This window comes from Actinia tenebrosa, unplaced genomic scaffold, assembly GCF_029948245.1.
Source record: "Actinia tenebrosa isolate PJP-AT-01 unplaced genomic scaffold, QUT_ActTen_1.0 PGA_scaffold8__29_contigs__length_14323225, whole genome shotgun sequence".
NCBI lineage: Eukaryota > Metazoa > Cnidaria > Anthozoa > Actiniaria > Actiniidae > Actinia > Actinia tenebrosa.
The window spans coordinates 5,658,344-5,678,012 of record NW_028292585.1 but is presented as its reverse complement, the minus strand read 5'-3'; the positions used below and the strand labels follow the sequence as shown (position 1 = coordinate 5,678,012).

The 19,669-nt window shown below is 38.5% G+C and overlaps 1 protein-coding gene across 3 annotated transcripts; it reads right to left on the bottom strand.

Moving 5' to 3' along the window:
* Nucleotides 1–40: 40 nt before the first annotated feature.
* Nucleotides 41–19,140, bottom strand: LOC116287698 (meprin A subunit beta). 3 transcript variants are annotated; one of them, XM_031694375.2, is made up of 13 exons: nucleotides 18,915–19,140; nucleotides 10,078–10,177; nucleotides 7,997–8,094; nucleotides 7,818–7,874; nucleotides 7,433–7,585; nucleotides 6,323–6,437; nucleotides 5,585–5,769; nucleotides 5,018–5,236; nucleotides 4,527–4,697; nucleotides 3,813–3,992; nucleotides 2,983–3,126; nucleotides 2,169–2,425; nucleotides 41–1,374 (listed from the first exon to the last, which is right to left on the bottom strand). In XM_031694375.2, exons 3-13 carry the CDS (start codon nucleotides 8,091–8,093, stop codon nucleotides 1,261–1,263), a joined length of 1,692 nt encoding a protein of 563 aa, XP_031550235.1. In that variant the 5' UTR covers nucleotide 8,094; nucleotides 10,078–10,177; nucleotides 18,915–19,140; the 3' UTR covers nucleotides 41–1,260. The 3 variants fall into 3 exon arrangements, with proteins under 3 accessions (XP_031550235.1, XP_031550237.1, XP_031550236.1); XM_031694377.2 differs by lacking the exon at nucleotides 18,915–19,140 and adding an exon at nucleotides 18,248–18,267; XM_031694376.2 differs by lacking the exon at nucleotides 18,915–19,140 and adding an exon at nucleotides 13,235–13,569.
* Between the last annotated feature and the right edge of the window lie 529 nt (nucleotides 19,141–19,669).

Below are 19,669 nucleotides of genomic sequence, written 5' to 3'. Positions count from 1 at the left end.
TAAATGTATATATTTTGGAAATAACGATATAAAGGGAATTCAAATTTGGTAGTAAAAGAAAAAGGAATATTTGTATATTACTCAATAGAATAGAAAAATAACATAAAAACTTAGAATATATCATCTGTGATAGATTACAAAAATAATTTCTGTTCTAGATAAAAAATACTTTGGGGCGCGCGACAAAATTTCGTTTGAGCGGGAAAATATTGTATAATGACGTTGTTTCGTGCAGTGATTGGATAAAAATGCATACCATTGGAAAGCCAATGACGTGCTACAGCGGTAATGAAAATGAACCTGCAGACTAACAAGAGAGTTTAATTACAGTATACTTCCTACTCGCACGGTAAATTTTAACGTTGCTAGGGGCAACACAATCAGTTGATGACGTCACTTTTGTTGCTGTGAGAAGTTTTAGAAATTTTCTAGAAATTTTCACACTGCATTTGCAGAGTATTAATCAACTATGTACGCATTAATTTTGGTTTAAACATTTGTAAGAAACTGTAACTAGGTGCGAATTATCACGTAATGAAAAGCGGAATTCTCAAAACGAAGTGCAAAAATGCACAAAAATTAGAATTATTTGCATTTCTAGCCTCCATCTAAGAACAAACAAAAATTTCAAGTAGCCGAACTTCTACCGAACATGCGCCGAGCTCAAGCCGGAGGTATTGCGAAGGACAAAAGAACGTAACAAATGTAATTTAGCTCTTTCATATGTTCATTCTCAATGGAATGGTATGTTACCAAAACTTATAAAACTGTAATTTCAGTATACTTTGCAAATCCGAAGATTTTAACAGTGATTCAAAATGCAGTTGCATGATTTTTTAAACTGAGTTGATTTTTATGTACATGTAATTGACTTCAATGCTGACCAGTTACTTCACGTCACGTGGTTCGACTATTACTTATCACGTGAAGGCTAAATGATTGATTGCGCATGCGCCTGTTATTTCGCAATTGAAAAATCAAAGTCGCTATTGACAAATTATCGTCGAAGACTGACGATCCCAGCCGAGCACTGAACGATCCCAGGCGAGCACTGAACGATCCCAGCCGAGCACTGATCGATCCCAGACGAGGAATGGTCGATCGCAGCGGAGCACTTGTCGATCAAAGACGAGCACTAACCGAAGGCAGGCGAAGTTTGGCCATTTGAAAGACCAAGATCGAATCTCAACCAAGGGATGGAATCCAAAGCAAAAGAGAAAACACGCACAAGGTATGATGTCATAGTTGTTGTTCTAGTAGCTAGATGTGTGTGTAGAGAGCGTCTGGTCGCTCACAATTTTCATTGACAAATGCAATGTCATCTAGTGCTACGTCTCCTGTGTAGCCGTTACCGCGGACTCCTTCGAAGATTATCTGCAAGTAAAATAGATACACTCAATTGCTAAATCATTGTTGGGTTCAAAACAAGCTGAGACCGAAAGGTGTGCTAAGGTAAGCGAACGAGCGAACGAGCAAACGAACCAACGAGCGAACGAGCGAGCGAACGAGCGAACGAGCGAACGAGCGAGCGAACGAGCGAACGAGCGAACGAGCGAACGAGCGAACGAGCGAACGAGCGAACGAGCGAACGAGCGAACGAGCGAACGAGGACACTGGTGAAAAACGCACTGCGCACGCTCGGAGATGGCATAGCGTAACTAAGGGCAACTTGTGTTTTTGATGCCGGTGTTTTGATTGTTTTACAAAATCGCAAAACTTAAGAAAAATGCTGAAAACTTAAGGTTGTCCTTTTCGCAATAGCAAGATAATTTCGATAGTGATACACTGCTGATTTATACAAAAAAACTTTTGTTTATACAAAGCAAAAATAATCTTTGAAAATGCCGCCACTCGCGGCCCGACGATTTGCAGATAATCACATGGTCGGATCCTATGTAAAGAAATCCAAAAATATGTGTAAAATTCCAAACCGACTATTTAAAAAATAGCCCTGTCGGTTAAAATAAAACCTACCTTTAGATGTGATCAATTGTTATTGTCCGCCATTTTGTTTTTTCTCCCAACGCATGCGCAGTGCGTTTTTCATCGGTGTCGCGAACGAGCGAACGAGCGAACGAGCGAACGAGCAATCAAATAAAGAAACAAACAGACATATATACATACAAACAGTTAAACAAACGACTAAGGAAGCTTGCTTCATTACTCACTTTATATCTAGAATGCGAATTGATTTGTATAGATGCTTTTCTCCACGACCATCCTTGTGGACCAGACCTCAACCATAATAGCTTCCTAACATCTAAATCATCTGTAATATAGACTCTTATAGACCCTACTGATTGGCCGTGCATCGAATACCAGAAGGATAGGCAACGAGCCTCTGAACCTTCTAGCCATTTACTAGACAGGGTTGATGTGTAACCAAGTCTCGCTGGCCAGCTTGTTTCAAGATAAACGTAGTAGCCTGTAAGGGATTTAATGGTAACAATGAGGATGGGCAACAGAGAAATGCGTTGATGTTCTAGAATAGAGAGATTGTGACAATGCAGCTTGAGGATAGCGGCACAATGGCTTTTTTGTTTTTGTTTTTGTTATTGACACGGCACCTTCATCTGAAGGCCGAATTACACGTTATAATGTTTCTTCACAACTACAGCGCGAACATGCTGACGACACGAATTGCTTCGTGTCAATCGATTGTAAAACTGCATGTCTTACGACTTTAAATAGCTGTTAAAACTTAGCTAGTTGGCATGTTGCGTGCTACAGTTGAGGAAAAATCGTTGCGTGTGCTGCGTGTATTATCTGGACGACACCTTTTGCTTATTTACGTCATAATAAGGACGCCGACACTAAACGCGCGCGCACGAGCAAACTTTGCAAGCGCAAAATATACCATTTTTTACTCCTGCGTGCCTTTGTCTTTGGACTAATTTGTTTTCATCAGGATTTTACTAAAGTTTTCTTTTCCTATTTAAAACCAAAAGTAGTACTCATAACATCTTTAGGTTATTTAATTACCTTTGCCTGTAGTGTGATCAGCCATCGGTCCCGTGTTTCGGCTCGGTGTTGGTCCACGTTGCCTTCTCCAGTGAAACGTTGACGTTGTACTCCAGATGTTCTCCCAGTGACAGAAATCCTTTTCAAAGTTGCATTTGTCATTACCTGGGTAGAAATGATATCCATTTTCAATGTTATTGAACCCTGAAACAACTTCTGGGCTGATCAAAGTCAGGGCACGGCTAACTCACAGATAGAACCCTGAAACAACCTCTGGGCTGATCAAAGTCAGGGCACGGCTAACTCACAGATTGAACCCTGAAACAACTTCTCGGCTGATCAAAGTCAGGGCATGGCTAACTCACAGATAGAACCCTGAAATAACCTCTGGGCTGATCTAAGTCAGGGCATGGATAACTCACAGATAGAACCCTGAAACAACCTCTAGGCTTATTTAGGCAGGGCATGGCTAACTCACAGATTGAGCTTTGAAACGACCTCTAGAAGGATGATCTTAGTCAGGGCATGGCTGTAACTCACAGTTAATCACACCCTGAATCAACTGAATCGGCTAACTCACAGAATGAGTTGGGATTTAACGTGTCGTATAGCACTCATAGTAGGAGCATGGATTATTATTCCATGGCCAGTTTCGAGTTCTCTATTGCTCAGGGTTAGCATTGACTTTGAGTAAAATATTCACGTGTTTGTACAGTTGAGCTGTGCATTCTTCTTTTCACCATTGGTATTTGTGAATACCTTGACGCTGAAATGAGGTTAACCCTGAGTAAACCAGTCTAAATACTCTTGAAACACAAGAGTATTTTACATAAAGAAAAAAGTCTTCTTACCATCAGAGCATGGCCGCATGTTGCACATGCGCTTCTGAGTGTCAGCACCACGGCATTCTTTGCCGCCATGTTTTGGTTTTGGTTCGTTGCACGATCGCTTTCTTTTTTGTACTCCATAACCGCAGGTCTTGTCACATGCTCCCCACTCGCTCCATCGACCCCACTGACCATCAACAGGAGCTAGAAAACAATTATTGTTCATTTTTTCGTTTATTTGTTCATTTATTTGTTCGTTCTTTCATTTGTTCATTCGTTGTTTCCTCTATTCGTTCGTTCATTTGTTCATTTTATCATACATTTATTCCTTCCTTCCTTCCCTCCTTCCTTCCTTTTTCCTCCATTCATTTAGCCATCCTGCATTCATTAGATAGTTCGTTCGTTCTTTTGTTCATAGACAAGACAAATAAATCAACAACTTCATCAGAACGTTCGAGCGGTCTACGTGAAACGTAGCGTCCTGGCTTACAGCCGCGCGCACACTTGTTACGACATAAACACTGAAATGACTTCCCATTTTTTCCCGTTAATCAGGTTATTGCAACGCGTACATATAGTTACGGATATGGTAAAATACAGTATTGTAGCTCTGTTATTCGCGACCTGATAAGAACGTTCGCTCTGATGAGAATGTCAGCTTTGGAAATAACAGTTGGTGTGAAAGATATGCTATTGCGTGGTGTGTCTAATTAATTCCAAGAATCAGCATTTACTCACTGTAGCATTCCTTCGGAGGACACTTCAGTCTTTGAGTTTTAACTCTGTTAGACGAAGCACCCGGACAGTCTTCGAGGTCCGAAGAGAAACAAACTCGTTGCCTTGTCTTAATACATCTGTTGTTGCACGGCGTGAAGATACTCCAGTCACTCCAGCCATTTGATTCTTGTTCTATGGGGAAAAATACAGAACCTTGAGATTTCTTTGTCCTAAAATACTATCTTGTAGAGAGGGAATTTCAACCAATGCAGTGATATTTCTCGCGTCTGCAAAGCGTATTTTTTAATATTCGTCGTCAAGATTTAAAAATCAAAATTTCAAAATTCAAAATTTAAGCATCGTCTGATGACAATTGCGAGATAATTAAGTAGCAATGAAAATTGCTCCGTGTAATCGCGCCTTTAAAAAGCACGAAGTTCTTTTTTTGACCTCCAGATTTGAAATCATTCCGATGGGTCTATTTCAAATACAATACAGCGTTTATAACTCACGTGAGCATTCATAAAGAGCATTCATCTTTTCAATATCCATGGGACTGAAGCCGTCTTTACTCCCCAGGCGCATGCTGGGATTGTCCAGGGATCGTATCGTGGGTAGGCCATTTCTGGAGAACGTCTTCTTCCCGTAGTGCATGATGCTCTGGTAGTCGTAGGTAAAACCAAGGTTATCTACTTTGTTATGCTTGTACTTGTTAAACTGACTTTCCATTCCTAAGAAAAAAAGAATTGTCAATAGACGGTTTTTGAATTCGTACATTACCGCTGTATTTCTTGATTACAGACTCGTTTACTCAGGGTTAACCACATTACAGCGTCAGAATCTTCACAACCAACGGTAAAGTAAAGAAAGTACAACGTTAGAATAGCGTTTTTTGGGGGGTTAGTGATCTGAAATCTGAAATTTCTTTGACAATAGATCCCTTGCAGCAAGTCGGATCGCAGCTCAATTTGGAGAACATAAACTCCAACTCTCAGGAAATTGATATTATTTTTTTGATTTGTCCTCCAAATTGAGCCGCTTTGAAATCACATGCAAGGGGTCTATATATGTGAACTTACCCTTTTGTATATTTTCCCAAAGGATTTCCACAAACTGGTTCCTGTCCGGTCTGCTCTGCTCGTGCCAGAAGCCCACTGCGTGCATCATCTCGTGCATAATGATGCCCTTGGTATTACAACGCGTGCCTAATGATAAGTTTTGTTCCCCCTTGCGCCAGTAGATCCTACCGATGTACGACCAACATCTGCGAAAGCAACAAAGAAAAACTATAGGCGAAACTCTCTATGGATAGTCTCCTTGATATTGATCCTAGTTATATTGAGTCTTATTATGACCACTGAGCAGATAATTCACAGATCGAATTTGAATTTAGCTTGTAAGATTTTGAGGAGGGTGAGAACCTGAAGAAAAACCGTCGAATAAAGGGATAGATATAACGAACTCTAGCGATATTTTCGTTCGCGTAGGATCCCTGTGTTTTTTACGTTTTGGCTTCCTTAGTCAAAGGCCAGGTCCGTAAGCCAAATTTAAGATGGTGGTTCTTCGCTATGATATCTCTAGGTTTCGCTTCATATTCGACATTTTAAAGCTTTAAAGGGCAGGAAAATCACCAAAAAGACAACTAAGTTTATTCTAAATAAGGTAATCTCATGAAATATGAATATGCAGTTTATGGGAACGACAATTACATTTTGAAAACGTTTGGTACAGTAATTGCTAACATGTCAGTGATGCTGAGTACATTAACCAGTGCAAAAGTCTTGAATGATAAAAGTATTTTGCCTTCATTTTCTTACCCTCGATCTTTAGTGAATTTAATCCAGTTTCGTTCTTTTGTCTTCTGCACGAAAGTTAAGCATGTATGCTTCTGGAATTCCTTGATGGCCGCCAAGATGTTGTCTACATACGCCTCTATGGTAAGAAAGAAATGATCTTGAATAATAATGCAAAGAATAACATGGAAATACAAAAGAAATGCTACAAATTCCACCAAGAAAAGTGTGATTTCTTTCGTGTTTTCATGTAAGACTCTATAGACCCTCTCTGCTTGGGTTTAATGTTTTCTTATTTCAGACTACGTGTCATTCTCTTGAGAAAAAGATTATTTGTTGAAGTTGTATCTACATAAATGTGCAACTTTTAAACACAGCATTGATACTCTAGGAAATGACACGTGATTTGAATCGGGGGAACAATACGCTCAAGCTAGAAAAGGTGCTTCTAAATTTTCTTTTTTTTTTTCTTCTTTTTTTCTTTTTTTTGCGTCCCAAGTCAAAGGGCAGCTCCACTTCTGTATTTCACTCTTCAAGGATAAAAAACAAGACGACAAACTCAGCAGCTGTTATAGAAGCACTGGCAAATCAGAGACTACAGAAGTTAATCAAAGAAAGTCTTGAGCGTCGATCAACGAACAATCTATCTTTTCCGCAGCAGGAATGGAATGGAATCTTGACGACGATGACACTTGCTTCCAGATACGCAACTCGAAAGGTAAATTTTGAAACGTTTCGAAAATGTTCACAACATTTCGTAATGGAAACAAAACAAACAAAAAAATGCGCACGCTTGCTTTCGTCATCAACACTATTTGTTGACGTCATTATTGTCTTTTATGACGTCATTAAATTATTGTCGACGTATTTTATTAGTTTTTCGATTTCTTCAATCATTAGCCAATCAGAGTATACACGAATTGAATATTTGTCTTATAACGCATCGTTCACGACGAAAGATCGGGTTAACGTTTATTTATCTTTGCGCGCCATCTTCATCACGATGTAAAAACCACACAAAAACGGCACTTGACAAATCCTCCGGCTATGGCTTGGGCTATGGCGCGCGTGGAAAAGTGCGTACTTCCTCCTTCCTCTCGTGGTCGCAGTTGCCTTTGCCGTATTTTATCTTACCCATTCCTGGTGATATTTCATATGGAACCACTCTTTTCGGCCATAACTTCTTTCTCTCTCTAACAGCGTTTCTTCTTTTTCTTCTCTCATGTACAGTCGACTCGTCTCGCTCGGTTAATACAATGTCAGCTTCATATGCCACGTGATTCGTCACTGTAGTAAAACAGATCCGTTAATCAGTAAAATGCTAGTTCCAGTTAAATTCCTGATGCCTATCCTACTTTTTTACTTTCATGATTTCATTTTTTGTCGTAAACCTCCCTCTCTCTCTCTCTCTCTCTCTCTCTCTCTCTCTCTCTCTATCTCTCTCTCTCTCTCTCTCTCTCTAAATCTAATTTTAAAGTTAAATGTAAAGTATTTTTAACTATATAATGACGATATTTACTTTCGTTGACTTTGCTGATTTGATCCATAATCGTATCATCGCCTTCCAACACGCTATCTGTGCAGACAGAAGCAAAAGGATAAATCCATAACTACAGATAGTTTGCAAACGGAGGATACAGTGTGTTTACAACGTGTTATATAACACGATATAGAAAAGTTTAGCTGTTTGAGACGTACCATAAAAGGATTTACGAATCACGGAGCCTTGTAAATTGACGATGTTGAAAACTAGAAGAACTAGGAAGCCGATTAGGACTGCACTTAACTGACCCATCCTGAAAGATAAGGGTGCAATCAATAAACCAATAAGAAATGACACTTGTATGACGTTCCGATTATGAGCAACCAATCATAATGTTTGGGATTCTGTATTGAAGTCGAGAAAGACTGACCTAAACTAATAAACCATTCTGAAAGATAGGAGGAATGTTACAATGAAAAATGTTGACACTTGTATGGCTTTCCCATGTTTAACCAATCGCAAAGCAAGGGGAAGACACGCCTGAATTCGGAACTAAACTCGACCCAAGCAATAGTCATCACAATGCGATACTTTTTTTGGCATCGAACGAAAAAAACCTGTTTCAAATCAAGCGTGTATATCGATTCTGCAGGCAACGATGTTTCTGCCGATTTTCGATCCAAGAAGTCTAATTACATTGTGACGTCATGTAATTATCGAATTATAAGTATGTTGTCATTATTAATGTTAATGAGAGCGAGTCGACGTAACAATGTAAATGATAAAACGTAAAAATCATGAGGATCTGCCTCTCGAAAGTAGGCTGTGATGGTCTGCACTAAATTTGTACGTATGGTTTTAAATCCCTTTATAAGCATTCTTCATTCTTCCTCACTGTTGTCCGTTGTTGTAGTTAAGTTCCTGTTATTGCTATAATTTTGCTTTTGCAAGCTGTGCTTTTTTTTTGTTTTGTTTTGTTTTATTGCAACTGTTGTTCCTGCTGTTGCTGTTGTTGTTGCCGCTGTTGTTGTTGCTGCTGTTGTTGCTGCTGCTGCTGTTGTTGCTGCTGTTGTTGCTGCTGCTTTGCTGCTGCTTTGATGCTGCTATTGCTGTTGTTGCTGTTGTTGCTACTGCTTTGTTGCTGCTGTAGCTGTTGTTGCTGCTGCTTTGTTGCTGCTGTTGTTGCTGTCGTTGTTGTTGCTGCTGCTGTTGTAGTTGCTGCTGCTGCTTTGTTGTTGCTGCTGCTTTGTTGTTGCTGCTGCTTTGTTGTTGCTGCTGCGTTGTTTCTGTCGTTCTTGCTGCCATTATTTTGATAGTTGCTGTTATTGAATTTTGAACGAAAGCTACAAAGCTGTCAGTTAGTTGGATTAGTCTCAGGTTTCTCACCATAAAGTCACCACTTCTGTGGTTACCATAAGACTCCTCCAAAGTGCGGTCTGTTTCCATTGTTCTTTTGTTCCAAGAATGTTCAACAGATGTTCAAATGCAACTGCATCGCAAAAACTGCCTTAACCACGTCGAGTTTTACGAGTTTCATATTAGTTATTCTGGTTATTCACTGCTGAACTTATAATACTATCCTAAAAAATCCGACAGCTAGAAAACACCTTGCATGTATTCCAACGAAACTCCACAGAAAGCTTTGCGACAACTTGTGGTTCGAATAATCGTACTTAAATGACTTAAAAGTATTTACACACTGTCACGAAAGAATCTTACTTCGGAAACCAGTTCACTACTATAGCGTCGCAGCTCAAAAACGCGATTTATAAACTGAATTTGGCCTGACAAAACAATATTCATGGAAACGCCGCGCGCAGTAGTGCAAAATTCGACGACGCGTTTCTTGTTCAGAAGTAACACTTTTACATCAAAGTATAGTAAATATTTTGTTTTTAGCGATATACCCTTGGTTGCTTTCGTTTATCAGCTTATTGCAGTGCTACGTAATATTTTCATAAGTAAAGGTATGACCGAAATAAGCCAAGATCTTTGGTGCATGTCAACATGAGCATGTTGTTATATCAGTAGTGATTGATCATCGTCTTAAAAAAGCTATTTCAAAATGTTCTCAAATATGATATTACTAGTGATAAATAGTGATGCTTATGCCGTAATATAAATTTCTGCCTGAAAACATACTGCTTTCAGAATACCACAAGGAAGCCCACAGGAAAAGTTTTTTGGAATATATCGCTTGGATCCGGAGCTGATCAGAATGTTTCTTTAAGTTCGGCACTAGTGAATTGACTCCAACAGGATTAAAATTTATTGACTTCAACAGAACTACTCTTACCTTGTAGCCACGTTTTCGTTTCTACCTCAGTAGCCTTTCCTCTCAGTAAAACCAACTTCGCTTTCAAACAGAGCTCTTGTTATATTGAGTCGACTGAACACTGTGAAGCAAAAGACAAGGCAGTTAAAGAGATTGCATGTTGAGAAGAGCTACCTTTAGCGGGGTATCCCACTGAGTACCAACTAAAGCAGCATTGTTCCAGCCATCACAGTGGGGAAACCCCTTCCTTTTGTCGGTTTATGACAAGGAAAAGATACATCGGATAATAACATTAACAAAAGACGCTAGACCGCCTGTGACTGATATGGATGGACTATAATGTTAATCCATATCCGCGTTTATCATTCTTCCGTACAGTGAATCAACAGAGTAAAAAAACTGCACGAAATCCAAAAACATATATCGAAATAAACTTTTAAGCTAAAAATAGTAAGCTTAGCTTTGGTATAAATATCTTGTACTGCATGCTGATGCTTTGTCCTACGAAGACCCATAAACCAAAACGTAGCCACAGGCAGCCCAATCATATATAAGAAATATCTTAAAAGCTGGCTTATGGAACCATAGTTTTCATTTCCTTTAGGCGAAATTTAGAGTCGTTCACCTTGAGCGAAAGAGGCTACTTAGTTTTTAAAAAATATTTCAAATAAGAGGTCGGAAAAGTTTTCAAAATTCAAGCTGTCTCATCCCATCTCAAGGAATATAATTCAGTTTTATGAAAACAATATTTGGAAAATATTCAGAAATCCATTCCCAACGATTACTTTCTTTCCAAAGAAGCGCAATGTAATGCAATGGGTTTACTGAGTGTATTATCAGTAATGACATATCTATGTAGACACATCATCTGGGTCGTCCCCTGTAAGTGAGCACAAGAATAACAAAAATGTAAATACAGTTCTACAGGATATGATCTTAAATGTACATTAAAATACCTAGAACTCACGTAACGGTGAATACTGTATCGACCAAACTACTCGTCTGTTTCTAATCGGATTTACAACTCCATGCTGGAGGAAAAGCCTAACACGTTTTGCAACCCACTTGATAAGGCTACCGAAGAAGTTGATTTTTTGATATACTTTGTGCCGCTTATACTAAATATTTGTCTAAAGCTTTCGAAACTGTACTAATTGTTTTTAATACTCGTAGGAAGGCTTTTTCTAAGAGATTTGTGAGTTTTTCCGTGCATCCGGTTGGTAAACTGTTAACGATCGATGACAGCGAGAATCTCGGCCAGGGTCGCTCGCTTCTTCGTGTACTCAGGACTTAAGAGGGAAATCATTATCTTGATACGACAAATGCATTGGTGTGCACATTCGAAGTTTTTCCCCTAGGTTTTCTGAACGGATGTTTAATTGATGCTATTTTTACTGAAGTCAACGTACTTGGGACCATAGTTGGGACCAAGGTTGAAGTATTACGTAACTGCAATGGTAAAGTATGCGCATCTAGTGATTTCGCTTACACTCAAACTATATCTATCAGTCTAGTATTTAAAAGGTTAGTAATAACAATTTTTTAGAAAAAGATAATAGAATATGATTGCTTTGATGTAAACACAATGATTTCTGTGTATCACGCAAGGTTCTGTCATGCAATTATTTTTCGAATGTCACGCGAGATTCAAGCCTCCAGTAAACAATGCACAACTTCAACAATACAAACACTTTGAAATTCCACGGACCTACACTGGATCACATCGATATTCTATACAAAATTGAAGCTAGCATGAGCAACAGAGAACACGAAAATTTTAGTATTTCTCCCAGTGTCATGCAAGGCTTAGTTTTCCGAGTGTCACGCAAGGAACTGTGATGCAAAACTATAGCGAGAAGCCGCACGCGGGCGACTCGCGCAATGGAGGTAACTGACGCAACAGGCAACCTATCTGGGAGATAAGTGAACGTGTAAGTCATGCCTGTGGGATCGTTCTCGTACCCTAGGGCTCTACCTGCTGCGCTGAAAGAATATAAAAAAAGACGTTGCACAAAATACGTTTATAAAATACTCAAAAATATGTCAAATATGAAGCGTGTTGGGCAACGTCTTTTTTTATATTCTTTCAGCGCAGCAGGTACAGCGTAATCTCAAACTCCGGGAAGAACGTTTTTGTTCAGAAGTCAGTTGAAATAATTCATTTAAAAACACTGCAGATTTTTTGTCTTTTTCTTTGTGAAATACGTCTACGATAACGCTATTTTAAAAGTCCGCTTTTAACAAGTTTTAGCTTTTTTAACAACTTTTAACAAGTTTCTTAAAAAACTGAGAAACTTGAACAAAATTAGGGGTTAACAGCACACTTCTGCCACTAGAAAATGCGAACCGTTGCCATAATTAGCTTCGTTGCGAACTACGAAATTGAACACAAATTTTGACATTTTTCTTAGAAAAGCAGAAAAATAGTAACTAATACAAACAAGACTTCGTTTTCTTCCCAAGTGTCATAAAAGAACCGCTTATTACTTATCTACGCTTAAAAACTTCTGTTTCAATTCGGCTTTTTTGTGAAACTTTTTGAATGGCGTTATACGGTGGCTTTCATACTAACGAATACATTAGGGCACCAAACGGTCGATAAAAACATCTAGCATCTAAAACAATAATCACACAAAAAAACAGGCATTTTTTTAACTTTTGGCCATAGTTTTTTTCTAGAATTTTTTCACGTTAAAATGTTAACAAATTTTTACTTTAAAAAAACGTCATCTTCCGTGCTCAAGCAACCACGAGGAATGTAACAATCAACTCTGTGAAGTTATTCCTAAAAACAGTTTTATTTCAAAACAATGATAAAATATCTCAAGTGTGGCATCTTCTTTTCTGTGTCATCAGAAAATAATTATTTTATAATCAATATTTTTAATGAAATATTTTTATACATAAATAAACTTTTGTTCATTTTATTTTTAGAAATAAACTGAATTGTAAGTTTTATGCTCGTACATCAACAGTTCATTTGCAGTAGTTTGAGCTTAATGTTTAATACTTAACCCCCGACCCTAAAACTTGATATTTAGCAGAATATATGGATTGGCGACTGAAAATACGATTGATATATAAAATACTACTTTATATTACACATATTTTGAACTAAATTACTTAAAGTTTGAGGAACTTTGCATATTTCATAACTTAGGCAGAAATCTTTCCTTACCTCAGTAAACTCCAACTTTTCTGTATCGTATTAAAATTTCTTTGAAAGGAAAAAAATAAGAATCCACTTTTCTTACACGAACGTTGGTATAGCACTGTCACCATATAGCGTAGTAAACAACGGATCAAAATAGTTCTCTTAATATTCACGCATTTTGTCGGAAGTAGGCACACATGTTTATTGCGGTTCAAGAGGGCGTACGGTTGACAATCGCTTTTCCGCTCTTTTATTTCGCCTGGCATTCTGCTCGTTGCTAAAAAATGACACCGTGAGAGAAAACAAAAGGAAGGATAGCTTCTAGACCACAAATAAACAAACAAACGAGCCAGGAATCCAAGAATAGCACTAAGAATGAATGAGTCAAAACATTATATTCTGTGACGTATTCTTTTGTTAGTGCGTTTTTATTGACCTCTGACGTCATTAAGTTCATGTGGCTCAAGTATAAAACGCGGAATTGATCGTTCAAGAGATTGTTGACCTTGAACTTGTGTGCTAATTCTGAACTGAGCAGAAAATCTTAAAGCAGATCGAACTGACCACGAAAATGGATTGATATTTTTGTTTTCACTTTTCCTGCCTCGACATAAACGTATGATTCAAAATAGCTATAAACTAACAAAGGAAACGATGGTCACGGTGCAGAAAGAAAATAATAATAATAAGGTAAATCTCGAACATTCGAGATTTGGTAAACAGTAATTAGTTTGTTAGTTTGATGACTTCAGACTCGTACAATGAAAAGAGCAATTTCTAGGCTTCTCAGTTTGAGAAAATATTGACTTCTTGACTAACGATATTTTTATCAGTTACGTGCTGAAACTTTATTTCACAAAGAGTTCCACGTGCTAAAGTGTTTTAGTGCCAAAGCTTAGAACTGAATGAGTTCTGCTTTTGGCCAAGGACTCGCAACGGCAACTCAGCCACATTCTTACGGCAAAGGCGAGTATGTTGCACGTTGGAATTCGTCGTCAAACGGTTGTCTGGCAACACCGCTGAACACAAGTATTAGCGACTCTAGTTTCGCCATGTTTTGCCTTTACATTCAGGAGTTCTTTGCTGTGAAGTATCTTAGCTATTTTCAGCTTGTCAAGACGAAGAAAAACATGGAAAAATGCCCGGAAATCAAATATAGGGATCTAGGACTCTAAAGGATTTTTTAAGCATAGCAAATCTTAGGTTTTTCAATAGCTATGTCCATAATCCCTAATGCTCTTGATTTTAGAGCTTACTTGTTTCCTAACAAGTTACTTAGCAAAATTGGACGGAATTGGGTTTTTGGAACATGACCAAGTTCATAGGTCAAGATGGATTAAATCGTTATGCTACCACCAATCTGGATTATGCTGTCATTCACGAAGCGAGAAACTTGCGTCTTACGATTTACGAATTATCACGCCAAAACTAATCCAAACATTGATAAATAAGAGTGAATAGGATGCATCCTTTTTGTTTCTCCTAGTCTTTACAAAAAGAGTTCTACCACTCCCTTCTTTCACTAATGAAATAATCCTGTAGTTGCTTATCAATTCCTTCAAAATAACTTAATGGCTCAGCCAAAAAGAATGTTACTAGCTCAATGTTGTGGAAACTCGAGCTGGAACTGAAGTATTGACATCTAATTTAGTGATTAACGAGGTTAATTTTTTGCGTGAGAAGAAGAATCAAGTCATTCCGACATCTTGTATAAAGATGAAAGGTTTATTCACGGATAATGATCTTTACAATGGGTATCACTTACAGTAATATGGAAGAACGCTATACTGATTATTTGACCATAAATAGAGGTCAAGGCAAGACTGCAAATATGTCTAAGCTTTTTCTCTCCACGTCAGAGAGTTCGTAGTTGCTACGTGAGAGGTAGCTTTGTCGAAGACTGTTCTGTTTGGCTTGAAGTACGTAAACAGAGTCAAAGGTCAATACGTTTAGAACTCTACTTCAGATTATAAGATTCTTATAAGAAAATTCCAGAGACGGAAAATCATTTAAAGTCCACTCCATACCGCGGGTATTTGCTGCCATTGATAAACGTAAACAAAGTTATCAGTTTTAGTGGCTCGCATAATTTTTTCTCGTCAGAGGACAGTATAAGCCGGATGCGAGGAATTCAGTGAGGTCTTCGTACGTGACGTCGTTACCTAAGTCATCGATTCTTTTAAAAGTAAATTCAAAAAAAATAACCACGCAGAGCGAAAGAAGTGTTATTTCTCAATGATCGGGTAAAATTTCGAGGCTTTATTTCACGTTTAAATGATTTTATTGAACGTTTTGAAGAATCCCCATACATTTCCTTATAATATGACACCACAGAAACCAAGCCTGGGCTACCTGTGGGTGCATAAGCGAAGATTACAATAACTAACAAAATCAAAATATTATTAGATAAAGCACAATTAAGCATCATTGTTCTTAGAGCACATGCCAGCACGTATGAAAAGTATCGGCAGAAACTAGAGGTCAACCTCTTTAGACGATGCCGAAAGATGTACAGCAAGCGCAAACATCGGGGGAAAATAAAACTGATTAACACAACATATAACTATAGTACTCTGTGATCATAATATTGTACATTGGAACCACGGCTCTGAGGTGTATATACCGTCATCGAATGATGTCCCTTAGAAACCTGCGTAGTAAGTTTTTAACATAGGATATGCTGATGGAGTACGTCTGGATTTGGCGTGACGTTTTGAGCCAAACTCGTACCTGAGAGCACCAGTCTCGTCGTGCGCGAGCTCTTCGGTAGGTTAATTGCAGACGTAAAGTTTGAATTAATGTGTTTGACCGATGGTCGCCTTCGCCCTTAAGGCATATTCCTTTTTCTATGGTAGATGGTAGGCAGTTTCGTGAGATTGGCTATGAATGCCTTGAGCCTGCAGTGAAAATATATTTCTAAGGTGAAATCTTCCTCAATGAATGGCAAACCGCTGACAACAGTAATGATGCCTGCCGCTGTCCGTATTCCATCGAAAATTGGATAATTTTTGATTCTCCAAAAAATGACCATGGAAAAACGTTGTCAAGTATTATTTTCTTTGGATTTCTTTAAATCCTTGCAGATGTCGATGGGGAGGAGTAGATCTTCTCGCCCCAGTGCTTTTTCGTTGGTCATGGATTTTGTCCGGTTGGCGATACCGGGAGTTCGAAGACCAAATAACACACTCGCATTTATCGATCAAGTTTCCTTTGCAATGCATCCCGATATATGAGATTTTTTTCCATTTTCTACTGTCCAACACAAACCGTTAAATGGTGTCTAGGGCGCATGCTCATTGCCGCTTACCTCTTGATAACGAAGGCTCGCAGCCAGCACACACCGGAACCTAGAAACAATCCCTGGAACGGCGCAGCTGGAGTGAACATTCCAAATGGGTCTAAATAGTATGTTCACCGTATTGCTATCATTTAATGTTATTTTTCCCGCCCTTTTTGTCCGACGTACCGCTTCTATTGACATTATCGAAGAATGAATGAAAGTCAAAGAAAAAAAACCATTTGGCAACGGTACAGCAAATGAATCACCATTTCCTGTGTCAATATAAATAGTCTTTCGACGACTTTTTAAAATGAAGTCCACATTTTTGTGTTTCGAACAGGAGGTATATCTTCGGCATAGCTGATCCTAAATTAATGCTCCTCAGTTTACAAGAGTAATGATATAATGACCTAATGGCGTGATGAGCAAAATACCTATTTAGATTGGGTATAATATTTTCCCATCTCAGACCAAGAGTCGTCCAATTTAGAATAAGATTCTTCGTGAGAATCACATCTATCATGCTTCTTCTTCTAAAAGGAAAATTAATAATACTCAAGAGAATGACACGTGGTCGTAAAGAGGTCTAGAGTGGACTTGAACGAAAGTGTTTGATATATTTTCCCATCTCAGACCACGAGTCTTCCAACTTAGAATAAGATTACAATAAGAATCAACACAGTTATAAAATGCAAAAAGAAATGATACTGAAGAGAATGACACGTAGTCGTAAAAAGGTCTATTACTGCGTACTTGAAGAAAAGTGTTCATGATCTCTGCAGAGGGCGGAAAACAGTAGGGAAAACCCCTAGATGCCCAGAAGGGTAAGCTGTACAAGAGATTCTGCTCACACACGATGGCTGACCGCCAAACTAAATTGCGTCGGGTGAGTCCGATTTCCTAATATTACCTGCACGAATCGACTCAGCTCTTGAAAAACAGAGCTTCAGTATCCTAAGCCATTTCTATAAAACGTAATCTTATAGGCGCAGCAAACCGTAGCGTCGCCAATGCAATCGCTCTCCGTCTACGTTTGATGAACTGTTAGGTGAGCTTCACGGGGTGTAAAACGTAATCTAGAATTAACACTGGCCTAGTTTAGAACAGCACAACCCGTGCGCTGATCCCATCGGCGGGTACCTTAACCTCTCCCCTCACACTGTAGGCGGATTTGTTTTTGTTGGCCTTCAAGTCGCTGCGTTAAAAAACTATTCGTTTGTTTATTTTAGACGCACAAAAGCTTTTAAACATAGATCTAGGCAAATGCCCCCCAGGTTAGATTGCTTGTCTAAAATTGAACTTATTAGATTTGAAAAGTGTAGTCTATGTTTAACACCCGTGAAGACTAGCTGCAAAGACAGATTCGGTACATCTTTTTTTATAACACTTTTTTGATTTGATCTTTGACAGCCGCGTATGTATTTTTGATCAAACCGGAAGCAAAATAAACGGAAATGAAAATCGTCATTGGAATGAATAGAAAATTCGTGTTCTTGGCGCATAGTCAAAAAACATTATTCATTTGTGGTTTTCTTTCCACGCCTTAAAATTTCGAAGACTCGTACAACATAGAGCAAACTCAGAAATTTCTGGGATCAAACATTTGCTGCGAAGAAAATGTCCAGCTTGACGGCAAGCAAATCCCCGGATTAGTGCTAAGCTTATTCTATTTTTAGAAGATAGCATTAGAAGGGATAGGAACATTGAAAATGAAAGTATTCGGAATTGATGCTGACAAAGGAAATCTGGAAATATACCTACAAATCGTTGAGTTGACGTAGACTCTCGACCCTCGACGCTCGACGCTCGACAAAAACAGAACTCCAAATCGTTCAAATAGAAGCGAACTTTCCATCAATTCAGTGATTTTCGTTGACAGACAAGATGTACGTAAAACATGCCATTATGACAACATTAAGCCCGTCAATCAAACAACATGACAAATGTGTTCAACATGGTACTATTATTTTCGATCCAAAGCTTTGAATTGCATCCCTGTGATCGCAGTTCAACTATGTTATTGTTGTGGTATATGTCAAGGTCATTTTGCGTCACAACCACTAAGAATATAATGTCAACAAATCCATGTGAGAGAAGATGTTTAAAACCTTCAGACATTCTAATTGTCAAATATAATAATCTGCTCTTAACACATATAAACCGTCCAGCTTACTTTTTCGCTAGCGAACTCAGGCGGAGTTGTGTCAACCAAGGCATTGTTCGATCAATTAGCTTCTTAACCAAACCATGGTCATCCTAATTGGCTATAAACTATGACCAAACATTTCCTACTTCTAATAGTAACAATTTTTGCTACGAAAAACTATGAAAGCTTAAAGATAATAATTATTACTTGCTAATATCTAAATAGTATTTTTGAATTGTTGAAGTGTTGTTATTTTTGAACGTAATGAGTAGAGTTACCTTGTGAAGCGATGGTAACCGGCGCACGAGTCCAAGAGATCGGAGTCCAAAACCGCAGAAATATCCTATAAAGACGCGAGATACAAGAGATGGTCTTCTAGCTGTGGCCTTGGACTGGCAAAGAGTAGTCGTACACGGTAGCAGCCAGTAAATAGGTTCGTATCAGACCAGCAATGAATTTGTAGATTAGATCGGAACGAAGGCTGGATATAACTGAGTGAAGTAGAACGGAACTTCTCCACACGCCAAATAAATGATGTGCAAGTGTTGAGTTGATTAGTGTGATTGACAAGCTCGTTGATATCCTGGAGTCAGGGCAAGCGCGATTCCCGGTATGCACTACGATAGCCCATTAGACTTAGTAGCCAAAGAGAATCAAAAGGGACTGACGCAGAAATGACATATTGACCTGTCAATCAGTGTACAATCTCTAGGTACACCGGCTGCCATTCAAAAGAAACTTCCACAGCCACTAAACTTAGTATCGAAGACTTTCTTTTTCCTAGCGAATAGATGTCTATTACTAACTTACAACAACGATGGAATGTTACGAAAACATTCCTGATAGTGTTAGCAAAAGAATACTGAATTTTTGCCAACTTTGAAACAAGAGAATCCAAACATCAGCCCTGCGTCAAACTAAGCCGTTCACATTTTATCGGGAGGTCATCTTTCACTAAGCGCTTTTTTTTTCCTTTCAAAAATTCTATGGTACAGAAGTAGTTACTATTCTTTGAGATGACTGTTCACTGAAA